Here is a 25,994-nt window from a genome sequence, read left to right on the forward strand (position 1 = left end):
ATTATTCCCGGAAGGGGATGAATCGATCGGTATTTTTATTCGCGAGCTTACGCCCCATTGCACCGCGTAATACGCGTTCTCGTGACGTCATTCCGTTACTAGCACGCTTTATTTCTTCCGCAAAACATTCTTTCTTTCTCTCTCTCTCTCTTTCTTCCTCTTTATCTCGCTAAACTTTTTTATAATTCAGCTTTATGACGCAATATATCGCCATGCATGTGTGCGCGTTTGTGTCGCTGCATTACATTTTGTCTGCGCGTAGCCACTCCACCGATATAAATATCAGGTCTTTCTCGCAATAATTTGATTATTTGCAGCAAAAGAAGCAAGCAAAGAAAGCAGTGTGCGTTTGTCATGAGGAAAATTACACATTGTGTTATATATTTCCAAGTTTTCCGATAAAAAAATCTCCCTCTTTCTCTCTTTAATTTATATTTCCACTGAATAATTAACATTAAATATTATCGCTTTTTTGTTTTTTATATTATGTAAACAAAGTAGGAAATTATATTTAGCAGTAAATTATATTATACATTATTTTAATTTTTCATACATATAAGTCCGCTTACGGCTTGCTTTCGCCGCCAAGTTAGTGGTGGCTAAAGTTAACTCGCGGCGTGTTGCTTTTGCTATCAAGCACCGATCAAGAATAAATTCTATTACATATGTAGAGAACTCATAACCTGATGCACAAGGAAAAATTCAATAAAATTATTAAAAATAAATACGCCAGAAATATAAATATTGGCAGTGGCGTTCGAGAGAAGTAAATAAATATTAATATTCAGGATGTGTGAAGTTCCGTGATTATTTTCTAATTTTCTACCGATCTGATCAAACATCCAAAAAATTTTGAAAATCATTAAAGTCAAAATACCACGCGTAGATTTATTTCTGGCGCAAGATTGATGGTAAAAAGAATTTTTTTCGCGCACTAAGATGCGATACCGATTCAACTGGTGAGGAATCGAGTCTCGAGGAAGTCATCCCCGTACGAACTCCATGTAGCTCCGAGTATAGTTATATCCGCAAACGTGATTATGTTGCTTGTGCCTGTCTGCTTATACCTACGTGCATTCATTTTCCGCGACGGTAGCTCGTTTCATCACGGTTGCTTTCTTCTTCCGAGCGCGATGCTTAGGAGTTGCGGCCGATGTTGCAGCCAGTTTAGTTCAGTGACACCTACTCCATGCGGCGTGTTATTACGCGCACGCAACGAACGCACGTCGGCCGTTGCCGAGGCGAGCCCGGTTCTGTGCACGCACTTTGCGTATCATCGTGCCGTGCGTGCGAACTCGCATCGACATGGATGCCTCACCTGGCTTGGACGTGTAGCCGGGAAAAGCCTCACGGAAAATCTCTCGGCGAGATGACCGTCTCTCTCTCTCTCTCTCTCTCTCTCTCTCTGTCTCTGTCTCTGCCTCTCTCTCTCTCTCTCTTTCTGTGGGCTACTATACATACATCATCCGTTTGTTTTTGCTCTGTTTACCTAGGTGCTTTCAACGAGCACGCTTTGTTGCGCGCACAAGCTAAGAAAGGAAGTTTATTTGTAGATTAATTTGCTCCATAATGCGTCGATTATTCCCGTAAAAATGATTTTCAAAAATTGCAGAATAGAAAATTAGAAAGAATTAGAGAATTAAAGAAGAATTAAGAATTGCGCATGAATAATAATGTATAAATAATAAAGATAAACAATATGGTGTATTAATTAATAATGATATAATAATTTGTCTCAATATTAGACTAAATTCTCCCTCTTAAATAAAGAAATAATTTTACTTGAAAAAATAAATTAAAGCATTAAAAAATTAAAAAGCATTATAAATTAAAAAATATTTAACATATAAATTAAAAATTAAAAAGCATCATAAATTAAAAAACGTAAATTAACGTACAAAAAATTTGTGGAACAATTAATGCGTATAATATATTAATATATAAATTACAATATATAATTTGTGTTAATTATTTTAATTGACTATTTGATGAGCCTCACTGAATAAATAAATATTTATAAGAAATGTTTCAAGTGACTCTTAAATAATATAATCGAGAAAAAAAGAGATTATTTTAAATAAATAATAGCCATTGTTCCTCTCTGATCGTAGATAGAACGTGAATTGGTCCTGTCATCGGGAGACAAAAATTCCAAGATCCCTATCCTTCACGAATACAAACAGAGGACCGCTGGAAGAGTCGCCATCGCGCCGGATGCGCCGATTAAGCAACAGGCTTGGGTTCAAGAGGTGAGTCTCTGTCTGATCTTCCTCGATAAATTTATAAGAAGGGAAAGGAAAAAGAGATGAATAAATCACATCAACCTCGCATTTTTTTTCTAGACAATGTTAACATAAAGAAAATTGCGAAAATTCCCTTCTCTCTTACATAATATCTATACCCGTTCTTTAATGTATAAGCAACGAATATCTTTCGATAGTATAAAATAATCAAGATTTAAAAAATCCAAAGGATTAATAGACGTCGCGTGATCAAAGAGTATGTACGTACATTTCATCAATACTGAATCCCGTATCATTTATTCCCTGTTACACTTCCGTCGGTAGCCAGAATGACGGATTTTCCGTCCCACTTTGACAATTGCTCCATTGTCATAGGACGATTGTTACGAAATCCCGCGATTAATCAAGCGTCATGTGTACGCTGCATTATTTACACGTGCCACCCACGTATCCCGCTATCAATGGGCGTTGGTAACGCATTCTTTTTTCCGAGTATTGATACCTGAAAAGATGGGTGTGGAAATTGATGCTCGATCGAAAGGTAATACATATGCTCTTTTATTCAATTTTTGAATGATTGATATAGATGATTGATTCCTATGACCACTTTTCCCGATGTTCTGTCTCCTCTTTCATATTTTTACGTCATAATTTCTTAATTCTTTTAGCTTTTAATGTTTCGGTATTTTTGTAATTTATTTTATTATTTGCAAATAATACTCTTTTTAGTATCAGCGAAATATATTGTACACAATGTGATAACAAGTTAATTCGTTTAATTAAGAAGAGAGCCATATTTTTAATTAAAATATTTTCAAGTTAAAGACCGTTATTAATTAGGAACAATTTGTCTGTTGATTATATTGTTGGGTATTACATCGTGCACTCTCTAAATTAAAATCGCTTTGACGACGTATTATGAGAAATAGGAGAGGTTGTATGCGTGCAATCGCTATATACGATATTGACGTATTTGCATGCGTCACAAAAGCAAGATCTTAACTGTTAATATACTCTAAGTACACTACGAATCAGCCTATATCGTGTTTACGAAATTGCGCGTAGGATGAAGTGTGCAGTTGCCTGTCCTTGCATAGCCCATTGGCCATTCCATTGATCCTGCGATCAATGCAATCGTTTACGAAATGCTCCAGGCGATTAGTTGTGAAACTACGATATAGCTTGCGTTATTACGTGTGTATGCAATAAATATACCCTCGCTCGATATTGTTTGCGCTCACCACGTAATTGATTAGTCGTCTTTGTTGCAAAATTTCCCTGAGCTCTTCTCAGTGTGAAAAAAATCTCTTGTTTTCTTGTTCTGAAGTTTTATACATCCCTACATATGTGTGGGTGTATATGCTTGCATGACAGCAAATTTTGCGTTACAGCGATTTCACTTTTTTGCGTCTCTCTCTCTTTTTTCGCAAGAGATATTTTAGAAATTTTTTTATTAAGATAATTTACATATATATCAACGTGATCTCTAATATAAAAATAATGATTGCATCAGAATTGATTAATATTTTAACAAATTGAAATTTTTGAAAAAGTTAAAATCTTTAATATTTGTGTTTTACACGCAAAAGAGATATCCCATAAATATTTAAAGGTAAATTCCTTGGATGTTCATGAAAATACATGAACTTCTTATTAGATCTGGGTAAAAAGAAGATTATTCAAACATTTTATGCATGCGTTGCATTTTGTATAATACTGAAATAATATATGTGACATATTTTTTGAAATATAATTCCTGAAAGACAAGATGCAAGTATTATTATGTGATTAAAAAATGTTACTTACACACATAATTCTTGCACAGTTCGATGCGAAAGAAAAATCCAATTCTGCTGAAAACGTGAAAATATTGTTATATAATTTCCAAATATATGAACTTCTTATTAGATCTGGGATCTTGGGATCTGGGTAAAAAGAAGATTATTTTATCAAATATTTGCATGCATCACATTTTGCGTAATAATATGTGACATATTTTTAAAATATAATTCTTGAAAAGATAAGATTTTTATACGAATAAAAAAATGTTACTTATTCTTAAAAAGAATTTTTAAAGTTTCTCATACAATTTTTATCCCATTATTTCCCATACATTTTGACATCATTATAATAAAAAACGTTCTACAATAGTTATCAGGGTTCCTGAAATCCTAGTTTTCATAATGTTGCTAAATTATATATTAATGAAAATATCAAGATCTGCCATATGTCGAGTAATGTCTGTAATTTATCGTAAGTCATCGTTTTCGTTCTTACAGTATTATTATGGCGAATATTGCTGTCATACTTGTTGAAGGCGGGAAAGGAGTTTCCGGATTGCCCCGTAATTTACGGTACAAATATCGTGCAAATGTGTAGAAGAAATCTTTTCGCTATTTCGTACATGGCCTATGAGCTCGATACGCTCGGACGTGCAGAATAGCCAACTTTCGTTGCCTTTCGAATTATTTGAAGCTACTTTACATAATACATATCATCGTGCGAAACGACACTTAATCAACGCCGCACGTGATTATAGCGTTGGCATAGAAGAAGAGACGGTTTTACGCAGCTCGTAAACCCATTTCCAACGCTCTCAGAGTCTCTGGATGCCTTGCTAACTTCGAGCACTCCATAAGCAAATTTTTTCCTACTTTCGTGAAAGCCAATGCTGTAGCTTTCAGCATTATTTTCTCTTTTTAACATCATATATGGCTGTCTGCCTCGAAACTACAGGTTTGCTGTGGAAGTTTCTCCGACGTGTGAAAATGCGACGAATTGAAGAGTTTGAGGAGGGCGCGTGAAAAATGCAAAATATATATTATACAGTTTTTATATTTTATCTTCCACATTTTACCTTAACTTTCAAAAAATTCTTTCGAGTTACATTTCTATGAATGTGTCTTATATAATGTTTCAAAAGATGCAAAGAGAGAGTTTAAGTTTCTAAAGATACTATCTTTTGTAACAATATATAAAGGACAAAGAGAGAGATAATAGACAATCCATATTTCTCAGTTTTGACTATAAAACCGTTTTCATTCTCATATGATATATTAATACAAGCTCACATTATTATATCAGATATTAAAACATATTTATTATATTAATATTAATTAACGTTTGATCGTTTGGTCGTTTATTTTTTTTTATTTTTTTAAGTTTGGATGTAGAAGCATTTTCTCTCGAATCGGGCGATTCCATGATTTTTCCAAGCGTAGCGCCCCCGGGTACGAAACTCAGTTTTTGTTTCTCGTACTACTCGTCCCGGTATCAGCGTGGCCATAAGTCAGAGAGGCTTTCCCGTATGCGAGATGCGTGTCCGCGGGGCCCCATACACGAGCCGTTGTTATTCCAGGCGCATCTCTTCCCGAGAACCGTAGGATTCAGTTGCGTTAACTTTGAAATTCCCCGTTGAAGCTTCGGCTGTTAACCGTCTGGATGGCAATTCTCTTCTTCGCGTTCGAGTTTGTTAGGTCGGTAACATATTGTATTCGACGAACCGAACTGAATTATTTCCCATAAACGTGTCATAAAGTCTCTATAATTTTGCACGCCAGAAATGTGTATCATGTATTAATCCAATGATGTTATTTTAGAAAATATTTATAATATTTTTATATACAATAATTGATTATAAAATTAATTTCTCAGTTTTATCATAAATCTTTCTCCTTTCTCTTATAATTAATGTCATGTTATATTTTGAGAAATTTAAGCTAAATGTATAATACTTTAATTTTACGTCTATTTCACTTTCTCGAGCTTGTGTTAAAAATTATCTATTTTCTTGCAACAAAGATTGCATTATTTTTCTTTATAATTTATATCCTTTGCTTACTAAATAAATATACCTCCTAGAGACTTTTTTTCTACTTCTCTTTTTTTTACAAAATAGTTCAAATAGATTTTGTGAATAAAATGGTCGTAATAATTAAGTGAAAATATATTCATTCTATTTTCACTCGTCTTTACTTCAATCAATGGTATATTTTCGCAGAACGCTCAGCCCTTAATTCTCCTCTCGCCATAAAAGCGTGCGGTTTACTGAAGTATTATCCGTTCGACGTTCTCTTTGAGAAAAAATAGATTTCGCAAATCGTTCCACGATTCCGTTTGAACACATACAAATCTCTTCTGCGTGCATAACGTAGCGGTTAAATTCTTGTTTGTCCGTGAAATTACGTATCTGCGGAGGTTTGACTTCGTATAATTTCCCGTCAGTTGGACCAGAATTATGAACATTAAAATCGCGAGGGTTTATTTCTGAAGTCTCTCCGGTTTTATTAAACGATTCTCGACACGAAGATACGTTTTGGGGACAAACTTTCGATGAGTTCCACTCGTTGAAAGTTAGACGACTTTGAGATTTTGGATTACTCGTGTCATAAATGCACGTCACTTCGAAGCCATGAATTGTTTGTCAAATCACCTCTCAAGAATCATGCGCGGAATTACTAGAGAGAGTCATTTTTGAACTGTAGTTAAAAGTTGCTATAAAATAAACGTTTAATTATGACTTGTAGCATTTGCTTTCAAATTAATATTTCATATTTTACATCTTAATATTATATTTATGGCATCTGTCTTTTGGATAAAATGGTTTATGCTCGCGCAATAATTTGTCCAAAAATTTTATCCGTGTATCCAGCTACTTTCTGATGCGTAAACAACCTTAATCTAACGCTAATGCGTATAGAACAAAGTTCGTAATTATATGAACGTACGCGTGTCGGCAAATTAATGTACGCTCACGGGTGGCGAATAATTTAATTAATGTATCAGTCCGTTAACAACGAACGGGCAACTTATTTAACTTTAATTGGATTTCATCTCCTTGCCGTTTAGATCGTTTCTAATCGGAAACGAAGTTTTCTCGATAAGCTTGGTAAGCGCTACTTCGCGAAATGCTACGCTGTAACATTCTTGTTGTCGCTGCCGATGCACAATTACGCTTTCCTCGTTTAGACGACTTAATTAGACGCGTCTAATGAAACCGCAGTTTGCAAAGTTAACGGATTTATATTAGACGTTGCGCACGCTTCATGTTTTACGCGATATACAGAATATTTTATTAATACCGACCGTGTGCCGATCATTAACGACGTGTGCTCATTTTTTGCAGGGAACTCAAATGCAGGAAGTGAGACAGGACGGTCAAGCGAGAAGCTATCAATCGCCGGACACCTACTCGTAATTATCCCGTTCATTTCACGCTTGCATGAATTATTTAAATCCTTTTCTGAGAAAATTTATATCTCAGATGCTGATGTTCTATCAATGTCACTTATTGCTGATATAATTGATGCTAAATAAAATAAGATATATCATTTTCTGAGCGCAATTTAAATGAATGATCAATATTATTATTATTATTATATTATTATTATTATCTGTGTCGCGTGAAGCCCTCGAGAAATGGAACTTTCGATTGTAATTAAACCTCCTGTCAGATCAACATCAGGAGCGGTACCAAGGACAACGAAGATTGACGAGGAGAAGACAAAGTCGCTGTCCAGGACCTATCACACCATTAAGGACATGATCTCGAGCCGTTTCGGACCGAGTCGTAAGGACGTCGAGCCGGAACCGGAAGCCAGTCTGAACAACGTCACGGAAGAGCTGCGAAAGTCGAGCAGGAGCATCGACGAGGACGAGGCCAGGAAGAAGGAGGGAATCTACGGAAAGCCTCGCGCGCAGGAATCGTCGGTTAACGTGCAGCAATATTCGAAAAATGCTTACGGTAAGTCGAACACGGCCGAGTAAGATGCCGCGTTAAGTAATTAGGCGTGTTAAGGCGCGATGCTTACCGCAAGATCCTCGTTAATTAAAGCTCATTAATGTTGATGAATTAATCTGAGGAAAGAGCCTTGCTGAGCGGAACGTTAAATGACGGAATCGCGAGTTTTCTAAATGCAAAGCAGCGAGCAAGTGCATAGCGTGTGTGCATAATAACGGTTCTTTCTGCAGTTCCTTGAAGCACACTAATTTTTTATTCATAAAAAATGCAATTAGAGAGATCATATAAGATCACATAAGTTGTTGCGAGAGAAATATTATTATTCATTGATTGCTTTGTTTATTAAATGGCAATTAACTTATTACATATTATACAAAAATTCCTATGTAATATTACATTGGATATTATTGTTTAAAGATATAATTTAAAAATTATGATTGAAATTTGCAACTCATTTTTAATTTATGTAAATTAAAAATTACAGCATGTTTTATGTAGTACTATATTTCCAAGAATTTATATAAATTTATAAATAAAAAATTAAAAATAACTTGCAAATTTCAATCATCGTCTTTAAACAATGATATTCAACGTGACATTACCTGCTACAGCTGATGATTGATGTATGTGGATATATTGTATTGAAATTACAACTCTGATTTTTATTTAATAAGTGAACTTATTTCACACTCATAATTCATAGCTTATCATTTACAGCTTACTTAAAACGCGACACAACATTTTCTTTGTTTTTGCACGGCTATTTATTGTGCAAACTTCTAAAATCACAGCGCATGTAATATCATTGCTATTATTTCACGATCTACTATGCCTTTAATACTCAAGTAATATCTCTCTAATCGTTTGCTCGATTTGAAATTGATCGATAGGGGAATGTTGAATCCTTACGTTTCGAATGTAAAATTAATGATTCATAAATTTCGAACTGTTGAATAAAATAATTTAAAAGAGAGAGGAAGAGAGAGAGAGAGGGCAGATATTGAGATAAAGTTATACTTGTAGAATCGATGTGAATATTTTAATATGGATAATATATGAATATGGTTTGGAAAACATTTTGAAATCAGCCGTACAATTTTAATCTAATTTGTTTAACTATTTCCGCTTTTGACCGTTTTTATAAAAAATGTTTCTCTTAATACCTCAAATTTTGTTGAAATTGCACACTTGTGCCTTTTAAGCTTTTCCGTGAGCTGTCGCAATTTCTATAATTATAATAATAACTTGTTCATGAAATGTGCATTTGAAACGTGTAGTTAACTGGAGAAGAAACTTTCCTTTTAATTATGTAACTTTAGTAGCGTATTGCATATTCATACATTTTAGCATTCCCGATGGCGTTCAGAATAAGTACGCCTCATGATACAACATGTTAGTTTTACTTCAATTTCACGGATAATAGAAATATATGCTCAAAGCACTTGTACACAGCGTGTACTATATATTTTCAATTTAAAAAAATGACTTACTTATCTCAATTCAATAATAAGCTACAACAAGTTTTGGATATCGTGCGGTTGAAAAAAGAACAATATTTTTTTCATGCAGATACCCTACGCATACGACTGGTGCTAGAGTTAACTTTTTTTTCCCGTAATAACATAATGGATAGAAATAATATTGAAACTCTCTCTCGTCTCAGGCCAGTACGGTCACTCGTACGTCTATCAAAGCAACCAGCAAAATGTACCTTTGCCAGGCCAACTACAACCGACCACGACCATTCAACCGAATTTACCGGGACAGAGCGCTCAACTCCACGTGACCCACCACACTCCACCAGGAGGAGTTCAAACGGTTCATCAAACCCAAGTTTCTGCTTTCGGCCAAACCGCGACAGGTGCGCAGCAGGTGCAGAACGTTACGAGAGAATACGTGGTTCAGGCATCGGGCGGTATGACCGGCCAGCAAATGCATCAGGGAGTCCATCAGAATCCCTCGCAAGGACAGGTACAATTCATATAAAATTCCGATAAGAAATGTTCAGCATAGTTTAACTTTGATAAAAGTTACAAGAAAATGAATAAAGTGAAAATTCGATATTAAAGACCCTCGAGACGGAGAAAGAGCTGACTATTTTATACTGCTTCTTGGAAAAAAGTACCTGTGTGTGGCATAAAAGAATTTTTTGAAACTGTAATGAAATGAAAAAGGAACTCCTTTAAAAATTAAAATTACAGGTTTCCTTCAGCGAATAAAAGTCACATTTTAAGATGTTAGAATAATAATTTAAATGAAGTATTATTTGTTAATTATGATTTTATAAAATTAATTAAATACAATATATTATTTCTAAAAAGTTAATTCTTTTAAAATATCTTTAAATATCTTTCATAAAATTAATCTTTTTTTCAAACATTTTTCTTTTAAAAATGCTATATATTCAAGATATTCTTTCTACTTTGCATGAATAATATTATATAAAGAATTATTTTCCTGTTTTCCTGTTGTCTCAAAAAATTTAACTTGTAATAAAACAATTTCTTTTAATAAGAAATTTATGAAAAGAAATCTATTGAAATTGTTTTATGATAAAAAGATTTAATTAAATGAAATATATATCGTAATAAAATACATAAAACGTTTCGTACATAAAATATTGTCGCGTTTTTATGCGGATGCGGATATTCCTCGCGTGCAGGATACAAAGACGCTCTTCAACAGACAGAAAAATAAGTGTCTCACAGCTTGTCACATGTTCTCTCATGGTGACATTTCCTTCATATATATTCAAACGATGTAACAACATAGACAATCACCAGCCATCCTTTATACAGAATCACCAGCAATCCTTTATACAGAAGCAATTGCACGTGAAACGTTAGATGCAATGTGATATTCGAAATTTAACGTATACGTAATTTAACAATAACGTATAACGACAAGTCTATATTCCTAAATGTCCGCCATGTATAATAATTGATATTTGCTTAATCGAGTGCACAGATTTTAATTTATTAAATAATGATGGTTGTGTGTAATATTATTGAGCTATGTAATACTATGTTAAATTAGTGAGAAGCAGTGCAGTACATCATTCATAATGATGCTTTCTTAATATTTTCCGTTGCTTGCACAATGGACAAGCTTCGTAAACTCATTGTAACTCATCACTTCCTTTACGGAAGCGTTTTTGAAAGATGAATTAAATTCTAAGATGAACTCTAATGTATTATCAAACGTACAAGAGATAAACAGGCGTTCATCTTAACACGTTTTACTTAACGGTAACTCATTGTTAATGATTCGGTTGGTTGCTTCAGGGGCAAGGCACGCAAAAATCGCATGGTCTGTCGGTGCAGCAACATCAAGTAGGTAACGCGATGCCGCCGACGAGCCAGAGCTTCCAAAGTCCCCAACAGTTGCTCCATCAAAATCAAAATCATCATCAGAGTCCGCGATTCGCGCAGCAGCACGCCCAGAACTTGCATCAGCGTCAACTGATCCAGCAGATGCATCAGCAACAAATGGCCGGACAGGCGAATTCGCAAACAGCAAGTGCGCGAAATGTGCAGCAGTCGTACTTTGCTAATAGTGTCTCCTATCAACAATACCAGCAGGCCAGGCAGGCCATGTCGAGATCGCAAATCGATCTTCCGAGCACATCCAGACAGACGCAAGAACTTCGTGTGTCGGGCCAGGAGATGTATTATCATTACGCTCAGGGTAGACCTCGATACGGTGTTCCCCAGGTTTACATGAAGACCGAGAGCATTCAGGAGACAGAGTTTCAGAGGCGAAACTCCGCTAAGGGTATCGAGAAGGCGGCTTCGCAACCACAACTCTGCTATGAGGACGAGCGAAACGTTGAAGCCGCCAAGAATCCCGCGGAGAATATGAAGAACCTCACGGTGGACCCGTTAGACAAGGAGAGGTAAGGTTTGAAGATGTATTAGAGAGATTTTTAGACTAGTTTGCGACTTTGTTTAGTGGCTGAAATCTTTTTTCAATACACGAAGAAACAAAAATGAAATAAATATTGTAAACTATTCTAAAATGTGGATCTGTAAAACACATTTTAGGTATGAAATCACAGTGGAGGATCGAAATCAGGGTGAAACACCTGGAAGAAACAGCTCGCAAAGGAACGAGGAGTATCGTCCGGAGACCAGTTTTGGTATCCGACGAGATGAAACGCGGGCCTCGAAAAAGGAACAAGAGCAAGGATCGTCGAGTCAAGAGGGAAGTCAAAACACGGCGGAGGGCAATTCCGTGCAAAAGAGGATCGAGGAGTTGCAGAAAAGAGCGGAGCAGGAGAGTCACTTTAATTCTAAACCCGCCAGCGATGCAGATGGTTTGAGGGTTGGCTTCGCCACGAAAATGATTGGCGAAGCGTCGAAGAGGCTCGAGGGCGGGCAATACTCTGGAAAAGAGACCGCAGTGAAATCGGATAGCAGGAAAGACGACCTGGAGCAGGGTATTGGCCGGTTGAAGATCCAGAATCAAGGCTCGGGCTCGGATTACGACAAGACCGGTCAGAGTTCCTCGAATGTCGATTCCGGAAGAGGCTCTGCAATTTATTCAAGTGGAAGACGCCCGCCACCTGACGATCAGACTTTGGCACAAGGTAAGGATGGCTTTCTTGATTTTTTTTAAATTTTTCGACTATATCTTTTAACTCATTTTTGATCAACTTTCGTATACATATTATTATTTTTTAAAAAACTTAATGACAGAGCGATCGATAATTATACATTCAATCTAAATTATCTTGATAATATAATATTGAGTTTTTAGAAAGAAATTTTTTTTTCGTAGAATATTATTTATATATGTATAAATTTTTTTCAACAATTCAAAAGTAAATAATAAAAAATTTGTTGTATGCAAAACATAATTATTTTACGTTTGAAATCCATTAATATTTGCTTATTGCATTATCTTGCACCTAACATCTTAAAGAATTTTAATAAAAATTTAAAAAATTGTTTTGCATAAGGAAAATTTTTTTATTATTTATTTTTTATTATTTATTTTTTTATACAAGAATATAAAAATGATGAGTTATTATATTTTTTGAAAGAAATCTTATAATAGATCACTTTGTCTATTTATATAACATATTAAATAAAAAATAAAAATAATAAATTATCTTAATACCTATATTTATAGTTTCCTATATTCTCAATTATTCAGCTACATTTTTCTCTTATAAAGTTTTGAAGTATCGATCGCTCGTCAGTCTATCGAGAATCCATGGTTTCTATCTTCTCGTTCCTCTTTCATAGTACAAGACTCTGAGTGGGTCGACATAGTGGAGTCAGAGTTGAGGAGTATTTTGGAGCCCAGAGACGTTCCAGCGATGGCGCACTCTACCTTGTCCGAAAGTGTATCCTCAGTGACACCACCTCTACCGCCGTTGTCACCCCATGACAGCCCACGTACGCCGAGAAATCGATACTCAACGAGGTAATCTGACTTCAAACAAGGTCTCTCTTCTTCGCACAACCGGTGTTACTTCCGGTCACCGCCCCGAACCACTTCCGATTTTGTTGCCTTGCCGGCATATCGAAATTCCAATATCGGTGTCTGGCTAAAAAATCGCTTCTACGATGTTAAAAATAAACGCTTCCCCGTTGCAGCTTTTAAATTCTTAGTCACAAGACTCTTGCGAGATATTCATTTAACAAAATAAAATCTTTAATAATTATTTAATTATCCTTATAAAGAATCATTTTTGGTGATAATATTTTCAATATTAATCTTTATATAAAATAAATAAATAAATAAATAAATATGTATATATATATATATATTTATTTATTTATATTTATAATTATATTTATACTTATATTGAAGCAGTAATTAAAATGCAAGTGTATTAAACTAAAATATAATATATTTAATATTAAATATAAATTACAATATAGTTAAACTCGTTAAAGTATAAATTATAAACAAATCACTGCTTTTTTTAACATTTTTAATGAATTAACTTTATAAAATAATTTTTCACTGTTTAATATGAAATAATCTAGTATCCTTCGTCTTTTATTTTTTAATCTCAAACTTAATATTTTAATGCTGCTTCATGTGCGAAAGCTTAATGCTTGTTAGTATTAATAATAGCGTCTTTGTGGAAATTTTAGTTTACCGTATGGATCGAAACCAAATTACAGCGATTACAGCAAGGCTATGGAGAAGAGAGGTTTCTCAAGCAACACAAAACATCGTGGCGCCTCGACATCCAAGAAGGAAGCTGCGAAAAAGTTTTCTCATCGTAAGTAGTTAATCGCTTTAAAGAGGCGAACATTTTCTAAAAATTTACTCTTCCTTTACAGACATAACATTTTTAATTTTATTTTTTAATACTAAATTACTATTTCTCTTGTAAATCCTTAATATTTATGGTATTTTTTATTTCCATATACAAATAGTAATAATGATAATTATATAAGAATTAAAATTAATTATATATAATTATCATTATATTAATTTTCCATACTTGATCAATTAGTCACATTTAATTTCAATAGTTAATAAATGTTTTTATCATCAAGATTTTTACAAATTCATAATCGCATATCTATATAAATGTTTTTTCTTTCAGTTTTTGGAGTAGAAGCCGCTGATTTAACATCCACGACGACGGGACTTGATTTGGATTCCATGTTGGATAGGAGCGATTCTGATCTCAGTACGACTGACGCAAGGACGATCAGGAAGCAATTGGAAGGATTAGAAAATATGTACAGCGAAGTAAGTTTAATATCATTTTAATATACAAACATTTGTTATTTTTAATTTTCTTTTTTTTTTCCCCCCGAAAAATTTGTGTTATAGAAAATTAAAATAAAATTGTATCGCTTTCTATCTTCTTCGAAATTAAATTTTTTTTATTATATTATACAAAATATATATTTTGAATATTAAAATGAGATAAGATTCTTTTCTCTTTCTCTTTCTTTTTTTCTTTCTTTACTATATTATTAACGATATATAATCATATTTAATTATTATCTTCTCTAAAAAATCAATATAATAATAAATGTAAAGACAAAATGCAAAGTAACTCACATTTATTGTAAATTTAAACGTAAAAATATTAGACATGTCACTTTTCTACGGTCGCGGTAAAATGGGAGTACGTGCTAAAATTAACGAGGACATGGTACGCTGAAAGTGCTCATGGCACCAACGTAATTGAATTTATCTCAATTTGCATGCGAAAAAACTGTCGCAGGTACTTAAATTACTCGGCGGAAGCGTGAAAAAGAGACGAAAGGCGAGAGGACTTACTAGTTATGGTTCCGTTTCATCGTTGCCAACATCATCCGTGTCATCCAGACCTGTCACGAGGCATCATGATAAACGTAGATCTCACGTGATAGATGATAGGATGAAAAAAGCCAAAGACATCAAGGTTAGCAAAGTTAATAGATATTTTTCTGTTCTCTCTTTACTTATATATAAAAGATTTTTCTTGTAAAACTTTTAATGGATATAAAATTTCGAAAGTACTGTATTATTAAATATTTTATTTGATTTAGAAATTATTTTATTCCATTTCATTTAAAACAATTCTATTGTTATAAAATCTCTACGTAAAATAATTTTTATTGCGTAGAGCATCAATAAGCGTTTCCAGCGATTGGAGTCGCACGTGGTGACATTGGCAAGATCCGTGGCACACCTAAGTTCAGAGATGAGGACTCAGCATTTGATGATACAGGTGAGAAAATTGTTAGAAAAAATTACAGTGCGAAACGAGCTGAAATTTCCAAGACTCTACTACTACCAGGTTTTCGCAGGAAATGGAGAGCATAAAGTGCGAGATTGCGACCCTCAGAACGCAAACGAGCATGGCGATGGTCAGGTCACAGTCGCAACCCCTGATCAAGGATTCAGAACTGCCGGCGCTCTCCAATCCTTCGAGGGTGAAGAAGCTGACCAAGTTCTTCGGCACGGAGCCACCTCTCATCAGATTATTTCTGAGGGAACTTGGGTATGAGGTAAGAATACTAATATATATGTTCCCATCATTTTAATATATTTTGGAAAAAAAGAGCAAATGATTTGACACGTGAAAAATTTTTTTAGACAAATATGTCATTTTAATGTGTTCATTTTTCTTAAAATTATCGATGCATTTATGTTTTTGAAAAATGAGCGATTTAAAATAAAGAGATCTTACATATTATTCCTTGATTAAAGGGGATAATGTAATTAAATAATGACTGTACGATATATTTGAAGAAATACGCGGCTGCTTTCGAGAAAGAAAAAGTCGGAATGGTGGAGCTGCCTTATTTAAGCGAGGAGAGGTTACAGAAGATGGGAGTTCCGCTGGGTCCGAGGCTAAGGATTCTTCAGGAAGCGAGGATTTCGGTGTGCAAAGATCCGATTTACGTAGTATAAATTTTTCGGAGAGAGCAAACGTTTCACGGCACAAAGAGAAGAAATTAAAAAAAAGGTCTGGATCTAAAGAAAAATTTCCATTATTGATTGACGTGTCAAGATACCCTTTAAAAGATATTCTCGAGCTCGAAACCGCTAAGTCCGTTTGAATGACAACTCTTTTTCTCGTTTGTCACAATCTACGCTCGCTGAAACATTATTTCACAATGTGTTTGACAGACAGATTCGTTTTGTCGCAAGTTCACCATTGTAGATTAATGCCAGAAGAAAGATATTAATTCGCCTGTTTAAACAGTTTGTAAAATAGCAGCTCGATCGATAGAAAGACGCTTCTGACGTATATTAAATTTTTTAGGAATTAATATGTATATTAAATTGCAAATTTTTTTACATTTATACAAAAAATATTGACGTATAAAAAATATTGCAAATACGAATAATTAAAATATCTAAAAAAACCTTTTTTAAACAATATATTATTTACTGATTATATAAATAGTATCATCTATACCTTTTATGGTATCAATAACATTTACACTTTTTTCGAGCAAATATTAAAAAAAATGTACATACATTAAATATTAAGAAAGAGAGAGAAAAAAATTACTTTAGCTAATTTCTAATTATCTATATTTGTTCGATGCATAAATATCGTAATCATTCCTGAAATATTTTGTACTTATCGTAAATTGATAACACATTTCTTCGAATATTGCAAAATGATTTATTTACGATGGAAGCGAAAGCGTAAGTTCATAAATAAAATGAAAGCTTATGATTAAAGAAGAAAAAATTAATATTATACGCGTGTTACACATTTTTCAGTTACATTGAAAAAAATTATGAGTAAATGTCAATAAATTATGAGTAAATGTGTCAAGATAACAAGAAAAACAGAAGGTATGAAGGGCATAACTTTAGATAAGGGACTGCAATTCGGTGGTTTGAAGATCATTAAAAGTGTAAATGCTTGTATTGTCGGTACGACCTTCTTGCTAGTTCTTAAGAGAGATCTATTGTTAGACTGTATTTATCCTGCGGGGAAACGAGTAGAGAGATATAAAGATGACCTGGCTCGCGAGAACCTTGACTGTTCCGCCTTCCCAGGTCGTCTATTAGAGATGATAAGATTACTATGTAGATTTAGATTATGCGTACGGACTGAACGCCGATGATGCGGCTCTACCGTGGACGATAATTCGTGGCGCTGATAAAGCTCGGCGATTAGGCTCGAGAAAAGTCATGCACATTGGGAACAATGAATCACAGGTACGTTTGCCAAAGAGACGTGGGTGTCGAGGTGAAATATACGGCCAAGATTACAAAAAAAATCCACAGATTTTCTATGATATTTATATTTTATACCGATATAATGCCGGATGTGTTTCAAGACGTCGATATTTTTGTTCAATTATAGCGCTAGTACAAAAAATTAACTTTTAATTTTTTCAGCAATAACGCTATGTGTTATTTTTACTAAATTTCTGGGTAACGGTTAAAAATAAGATAAATTATTGTAACGGCAAGACAGTCGAAATTATATCACGGGATTCCTGAATTTACTGGTACTTGTTGAAAACAATATTATTGGATAAAAATAATTAATGTTATTCATTTGCAATTTATATTATTTCAATATATCTATGCTTGCTTTTCTAAAACAGGAATACAGACTATTCATACAGAATAATCAGACATGGCGTAAAAATAGCAATGCTTTTTTTCATATATATTTCTGTGCTCGCTTTGTATTGCCCTAAATTTCGGTCGCATGACAGCATGCGCCATGTAATGTCGATACCAAAGAATCGATACCTGTTCCCTTGTCGCGACGAGAACGACAACGATAATCGCTGCTTGTGATTGCGAGTCACGAAAAGATACACCACTTTGATACTCGAGCAATAGCGCTTCGTATTCTTATTCGAGAATACATAAACTGTAGATTTATTAATCGGCAATATGTATTGATAATGCATTCATAAATTTAGTTATCGTATTTTCAGCGATTAGTTTAATATTTTTAGAATGAAGTTTTTTAAGTTTATAATTGATGCTATGTATCTCGAGTTCCACTTTGTTCTCTGTCAATACATTAACTATTGTACAGTTAATTAGTTCTATAAATGTTTCTATTATTCTATTATTATTATTATTATATATTAATATTATTATTAATATTATTATTTTTATTTTTAATATTTGTATTATTATTATTATTATTATTATGTTGTTAAATCTTGTATTTAATAAACAATTGCAGATAAAATTCTTCAGCACTTATGAAACATGTTGATTGCAGATAAAGCTCTTCAGGACTTATAAAACATATAAATTTTCAGTGAGAAAATGTGGATGCATGATGTTAAGCGGCTTGCAAAGCCGCTTCAACAACATAATAACTGGAGATTTCCCAGAATGAATGGAAAATTTGAACATGGCATTATTCCTGCATTTTGATATTTATAATCGATATTTATCTCTCGTATCATTAACAATTTTCTAATCATATATCGTATTAAAAATGAAAATATTTATTATTTAAAATATTATCTCTCATTTAATTTATAAATAATAAAATTCTATAATACAACTTTTATTTAAAATTAACCTGGAATTTATTCAATATTGAAATTTAATGTCAATATTGAAGTTGAAAAAATTGCGATGGGTAATATAAAAAAAAATTTACATATATTTATATTTTGAAAGAAAATATAAACGCGTGTTTACAGTTTCGACATTTTTAGAACGCATTTAATTTACATAAATCTGTCAAAATTCATATTTATATTTATATATCGCAACTGTCAGAATTCATCATCGGTGTAATAAATTTTACGAGATGAAGTCGCTGTTTCCTGTTTGCCGGCGAAAATTCGTGGCCTTCTCGCGGCGTTTTCTGAACTTTCTGCCGCGGCCAGTTCCTTCGTGAATCAACTGCCTTATTCAATTGAATAATTGCGCATTAACTTACAACGTATAGCGAACGGGTCGACCAAAGTGATCTGTTATTATGGCCTCTGACCTCGGGCCGCGCCGCGACAAGCCGGTAATCGGTGTTCTCTGGACGATAATTATTTTGCTTACAGTTATCCTCGATCAATCTCGTAATGAGAGTTGGCAGTGCAGGCCACTAGGTTTTTAATTATCGAGAAATTGCGTGCGCATCCGACAATAATTACTACTAATTGCCACGTTAAATATCGCGTTAATTTTTGCTAAATATCTGCGTCCGCAGCGGAAATGAGAAAGTGGATGATGATACGTTTTGGCGAAGCTTCAAGATACTTCTTGTTTTATCGTAAGAAAATACTCCCACATTCCGTTGATGATTAAAAAAAATCTGTCGAGCAAATGTAAATTGAGAAAGCCAATCTTAAATATTTCTCAGAGAATATTAATTTTAAAGAATATAAATAAAAATTTCCAGGGAATTCAGAAGCTTCCAAGAAATTAAGAATATAAATTATGAATAGCCGGTATTTTATTAGAATATTATTTTGTGATTAAACAAAATAAGCGAAGTAAAAATGTTAATCTTTAATCTATATGTCTCTTTAATCTTTAATCTATATGTCTTATCTTTAATCTATATGATGCCATTAATCTAATCTATCCCAGGTGCTCGTCCAATTATTTGTCTAATTCAGTTTGCGTTCAAAACAGAAATAATTATCGCAAGCGCTGCATTGCTGATGTAATAATAAATGAAGATAAATGGAACTGATATCCTTTTTTCCCATCGATTCCCTCCTGTGGCGGCCGAATTTATAAACATCAGGAGCAATTAAAGAGATTGTCTGATAGAAATTAGCCGGATAAGAATCGTTTGATCAACAAATTTAATTAATGATCGAATGGAAAATAACGATTTCGCTATTATATAGTATATCCGACGTATATATAGAGAGATTTGACCCACATTTCTTTCTTTTCTTACATGAATGAACCCGCATGTTGCCGTATTACGTATTGTAAATTTCGACAGAATCGACGGCGGGACCGTCTTCCGGCCACTTTTATCAGGAAATGCACAATTTAACAATTGTGGCCAATTATTTTTCTAGCAGGCTGGTCTTTGATTGGCCATCTGAGACCGCGCCACATTATGGGCCTTTGCGTCGCGCAATATGTCACCGTGTGTGACTGAACGAACGATCGTCGAACTCTTATATTTCGTTCGTCTACCAAGAATACCTTGCATATATAGGTCGAATCACATGCTCGCAAAATGATGCTGCTTCATAACTTTGTATCATTGATGAATACTTCGTATATAGTTACTATATATATGTGTGTGTGTATATATATATATATATATATATATATATATATATATATATATATATACATATTTATTTATTTATGAACAAGTAATAATTATTATGATAATAAATGTAAATATGTTATATATATTTAGCAATTTTCTTAGATAGGAACGGGTTTTTTATAATCACATAAAACTTCAATCGACTTTCGTCGATAAATAATTTCGCATTATAAGATTAAAACTGGTGCGATCAATTTACATTTAGAAACATATAGATTTCGCTGATGGCATTTCAAATATGGACATTTTCCGCTTGAAACATTCAGAAACTAAATGACGGCTTAGCTGGTATAAAAATGGATTTACTTTTAAATACGCAGAGTAAAAGATACCAGTATACTGTTTTTTTTTCATTTTGGCTATTTTAATGGATTGCACACGACATTTTGCGATAAAGCTTATTTATTTATGGACAGCGGAAATAATTACGTTAGAAAAATACCTTTTTAGTATGTTAATTGATGTAAATAATATTATTTAATTTCTATTGATATAGAATATATAAGCGATTTTATTCCACACTAGATATTGAATGCTTTAAAATGTTTAAGAGATGTATAAAAACACATGACTCATAATAGTGAGCACGAGCTTGATAAAACTATTATCTGAATTATTACCCAATGCTTGGGAGTTTTTTAATCAGACTATCTATAATCTGAATTATTGATAAATAGACGAAAAGATAAAATGATGATATATAATAAAAGAGAGCAAAAGCTAGCGCGATTTATGGAACGTAATTTTATTATTAACGAATTAAATGTATAATATTAACCGTAAACCGAATTATTAAAGTCACAAATACTTATATAATTATCTTAAATGAAGATTGAATGTTTAGATACTGCAAAAATTACATATAGAGCCCTCCCTTTCTCCTCAAAAAATCAATATATAATTTTATCGAATATATAATTTTATAAATATTATATAAAAGTCGAACACACACTCTTTTTCCTAACTAGAAGAATCTTTAATATTTTAAGATATTTAAAAAAGTTGACAAATAGCTTCTATAAAATCAAATAGAAACCATCATGCAATTTTTCTGAAAGAATTTTGCGAATCATTAATTAAGAATTATCGATAAATATTATAATATAATGATATGTTTTTTATTAAGTTATTTATTAATGATTATATTATGATAAAAATTTATCATGTTTGACATAGTATAAAGGCAAATATAATGAAAGATTGCAATTTAATACAAATATATTATTTATTTTATTAAATTATGAATCGGCGAATTATAATCATTGCGAAGGATGATATGTTGAATTTAAGAACAATAACTTCACTTCATCAATTTAATTTGGAACATAAAACAGCATTCTTGCTCTTGCGAATTCCACAATTTCCATTTAAGATCATACGTTCGCTGTAATTAAAAATATGTTTTAAATAACAATATATTTTAATTTTAAAATTAATTTCTTCTTCTAGTAATAAACTACTTAACTATTATAAACCATTCTTCTATATATCAAATTATATTTAAGTTTTATATCCTTAAGTATATTATCATTTCAATATTAAACTTCTCAATATTTGAATAGATTTCAATGTAAAAAATTGTGTGTTGAACATAATCATACATATAAATAAAAATATTACATAAAATATAATAAATCACATAAAATAAAATAAAATAAAATAAAATAAAATAAACAGAAAATAAGTTACGATAAACAAATACATATTATGAAGTCTATAATTATTTATACATAAATATAGTACGAAATAAAATGGCTTATTTACAATAAAATCGAAAAATTACTTACCGCAGGGAATTTCTTAGAGATCGGCAACACCACCGTGTATGTTTGTTTTTGATTAGGTGTAGCCGGACAAGTAGTACATGGACAAGCCTCAATTGGCATGCCCAAAAATGGCAAATCGACTATTTCCGAAGCCCAATATGCTCTGCTCTGTAATTCATCACCACCGAACTCTGAAATAAAATATATATTATTAATACATCATTATCATCTTGATTAAAATAATTAATATTATATTTTTTTTAATCTAGAGTAAAAAATATTTTCAAAGAAAGATAAAGAATTAACAGCATCTTCTAAAATTTATATAAATTATTTTTTTCCACAAAATATTTTCTTGTATTTTAAAGCGTTGATCTAGAAACGTTAAATACGTGAAATACTAAGGCTAATACATTGAGATCTTTCGTGTTAATAATAAATGCTATTTTAAAAATCTTTCTAATTTATAACATTTATTAGAATATATTGCTACGATTCGTAATAATTTTTAATGATCTTTAATGATTGTTGTGACTACATTCTCTCTTCTATTTGAGATATCTTTTGTATATATACATATATTAAATTAAATTCAAAACATGTACATAATTGTAAATAAAAGATATGACGAATTTATCGTTTCCAACGCGTAAAGTTCGAAATTATTTAATTGACACTCCTATAGTATATTTTTATTATTTTAATATGAATCAAGCATATAAAATATTATACTTACGAGTGGTATAGTCAAAACTTATACTCGCATTGCGACCCCTTTTTAAAGTACATGGTTTTCTTTCTTCAGCTTCCCTGCATGGGTTTACTCGTACTTCGTGTACAGTACAAACTGAAGTGTAATTTTCAGCTAAAACATAAATGATAAGATTTCATAAAGAATCTATTCAAAAAATTGTATGTATATTTTTTTAAATCCTCACATCTCATTTATTGCCCACAACTTAAATAATAACAGAAGACATTAAAAGTAAGAACTATCAAGATACATTGAAAATATTAAGTGAGAATATTTTATAAGATACATTTTTTAAGTTACTTAAATTTTTTTATAAGCAGATAAAATTTATATAAAATATATGTAAAAAGAAAATATCATTTTACTTGCGTAGCATGCCATAAATCAAAAACAGCAGATATTTAAGATTTTTAAGTTGTCATTATATATCTTCATAAGTTCATACAATACTATTAATGTTGTTTCTCTCTCGTATAAGAATTAATGAGATAAGCGCGCGTAAATTGCTGTAAAAAAAACATAAAAAGAATATGCGAGCGGCACGTGTCATCGATGGCGCAATTTTTGCAGATTGACACAAACTACTTTGAAACTGCGATCGACAAAGTTTCTATCTAAGTCTAGATAAAGCGAAATTTTTGCATCTTGAGTTTCTTTCTCTCCTTTTTTTTTATGAAAACGCATACCAGATGTTTGGTTTATTCTCCGGGAATAATTCGGTTATAAATTACAATATGGAAAAAAACTTTCGCAAAATTTCGGTGAATACACGAAAAACTTATTAAATTATATCTCAAGCCCCAACATATCACCTCTATTTGTATCAAAGTTTCACCGTTTCATTGATTTAGCAGATTTTTTCCCCAAACTATTTTATCCGGAAAGCTAAAGTTTGTGTGATTGTTTTTTCCTGCAAACAATAATGTTTTCATCTGTAATAATTCTCGCTTTTATCAAATGCTTATTGCGGAGAAATTTCGCGTTGGCTTTTAGCTTTGTTGTGAGATTCATATAGCTTTTTATTCCTGAGATGAAAATGTTTTTCTCAGATTAATTTATCATATTAATTTAATGCATTTCCCTATGTTCCACTTTCTGTAACTTTCAATTAGACATTACTTCATTATCGTTTTAATATTCCACAATATGAATTAACTTTGAATTAAATACATCCCAGCGAATATATCACTCAACATTTCAATTCAATTCAATTAATCTAGACAACATGTTTATAACAAATATTTACTAAATCTTTCAATATATATACATTTGATCGATGCGTAATGAAATTGATTAGGATTTTTTTTTACTTTTCGAATATAATAAATAATAATATTCAAAATTAATTTTCTATGGAATTAAAAATTCAGCTTTTGTAAAGTCAAAAATGTAAAAAATTTAAAATATGTCTTCTTCTTTTTAATGAAATCTTCTGCTCAAAATTTTGATAAGAAAGAAAGAATTTAAATTTAAGCATTAATTTTAAGAAATAATTTTTATGGAATGTTCACGTGATAAGTGGGCACTGATAAGTTCAACTGATAAGTGGGAAAGAAGATATAAAATTGATGTGAAGCTATTTTAGTCTAGCAATCCCTCTTTGTTTGCATAGAAAGGGGCGTTATTACTTTAATCTTCGTCCTTCTCTCTCACTTAATCGCTCTCGCTAATCACATGTTTATATGTTGTTGATGGTTAAAAATAGTTATTCCGTGAACATCTCTAATATGAATAATGCATTCTCGCAAATCGAAATTTAGAATAATTAATTTATTAATATTACGATTCAAAAACTTCGTATATTGCCATACTTTCGTATATTTCAAAGTTTCGCAAAATATATCTAATCTCAAATTTAAATATATCAATTATAATAATAAATATGAAAAAACATTTCAAAACTATATTTTTAATAAATGAATATTACAGCATAATATTATGAAAAAATTTGCAATTTAAAATAATTCAATTTCTTTCAAAATAATAATAAATTAATACAATATAAATTTTTTAATTTTCTTAGCTTAGCTTCATTAAACTTTTTTATAAGGGATGAAAAGTAATTTTTGAAATATATTCTCGAAAGAGATTATTTCGATAAAATTTGATACAAACAATACACATACATTGAAATCGATAAAAAAAATACTTGACGGTAGCAATGCATCGGACTCGTAAATAACATTATTCCCGAAATACGCACGATGGATGAAACTGGAGGTAAAAATGCATGAATAACAGTGATTGCAAAAAGGAGTCCCATTTTAGCTTTACCCTGGTTTATTTACGCGCTCGCACGGTTCGATATATGGTAATCGCATTAAATAAGAGTTCGTCGCTCCGAGAATGATAAAAAATACGCAATCGTGGACGTCGATGATCGATATATCCGCCGAAAGATTTAACCCCCGATTTTTCCCCGACTTTCACGTTGATTGACGTCAATTACGCGATCAGGATCCTTGATGACATTATGCCAAGCAAGAAACATGCCCCCGTCACTTTCTAGCAGAGTCCCTTCCGTTTAATCAGCGAATCGCGATTCGAGTAAAGGAGAGATATTACGATACTCACGATAAGGGCACGGTGTAAAGTGCACAACTTCCGCGTAGAGCGTGGACAGAGCCAGGATCAGGAAGAGTGCGCCGATTCGGATCATCTTCAATGGATGGTGGTTCGTAGCCAAGTGAAAGAAGACCGACGTGAGGGTCAGTCTACGCACAGAAGCAGATAACGGAGCGGTGAACCGGGTGAGGGAAAGGGTAGTGGGGCCGTAGGT

General features: G+C 32.5%; 2 protein-coding genes across 8 annotated transcripts in view; one reads left to right on the forward strand and one right to left on the reverse strand.

Annotated features, from left to right (window-relative positions):
* LOC145966008 (uncharacterized) overlaps nt 1-18,476 on the forward strand; it is a 60,499-nt gene extending 42,023 nt beyond the window's left edge. For 4 of the 7 annotated variants that reach the window (XM_083089670.1, XM_083089669.1, XM_083089674.1 and 1 more), the window contains 13 exons: nt 2,112-2,249; nt 7,369-7,436; nt 7,697-7,986; nt 9,647-9,954; nt 11,268-11,878; nt 12,027-12,571; nt 13,233-13,413; nt 14,094-14,224; nt 14,555-14,703; nt 15,188-15,367; nt 15,572-15,676; nt 15,756-15,956; nt 16,201-18,475. In XM_083089670.1, coding sequence (XP_082945796.1) covers nt 2,112-2,249; nt 7,369-7,436; nt 7,697-7,986; nt 9,647-9,954; nt 11,268-11,878; nt 12,027-12,571; nt 13,233-13,413; nt 14,094-14,224; nt 14,555-14,703; nt 15,188-15,367; nt 15,572-15,676; nt 15,756-15,956; nt 16,201-16,362 — 3,069 coding nt within the window. In that variant the 3' untranslated portion in view covers nt 16,363-18,475. Of the gene's footprint in view, nt 1-2,111; nt 2,250-7,368; nt 7,437-7,696; nt 7,987-9,646; nt 9,955-11,267; nt 11,879-12,026; nt 12,572-13,232; nt 13,414-14,093; nt 14,225-14,554; nt 14,704-15,187; nt 15,368-15,571; nt 15,677-15,745; nt 15,957-16,200 lie in introns of all 7 variants that reach the window. The other 3 variants (XM_083089671.1, XM_083089673.1, XM_083089672.1) reach the window with 3 other exon arrangements.
* Nucleotides 18,477-21,901: 3,425 nt separating this feature from the next.
* LOC145966434 (MD-2-related lipid-recognition protein) lies at nt 21,902-25,947 on the reverse strand. Its single transcript, XM_083090479.1, has 4 exons — nt 25,790-25,947; nt 23,198-23,326; nt 22,483-22,652; nt 21,902-22,079 (listed from the first exon to the last, which is right to left on the reverse strand). The coding sequence occupies exons 1-4, from the start codon at nt 25,872-25,874 to the stop codon at nt 21,996-21,998; spliced, it is 468 nt and encodes a 155-aa protein (XP_082946605.1). The 5' UTR covers nt 25,875-25,947; the 3' UTR covers nt 21,902-21,995.
* Nucleotides 25,948-25,994: the final 47 nt, after the last annotated feature.

Source organism: Camponotus vicinus, unplaced genomic scaffold, assembly GCF_025532165.1.
Source record: "Camponotus vicinus isolate PSW18456_S1 unplaced genomic scaffold, iyCamVici1.0 SCAF_2, whole genome shotgun sequence".
Lineage (NCBI taxonomy): Eukaryota > Metazoa > Arthropoda > Insecta > Hymenoptera > Formicidae > Camponotus > Camponotus vicinus.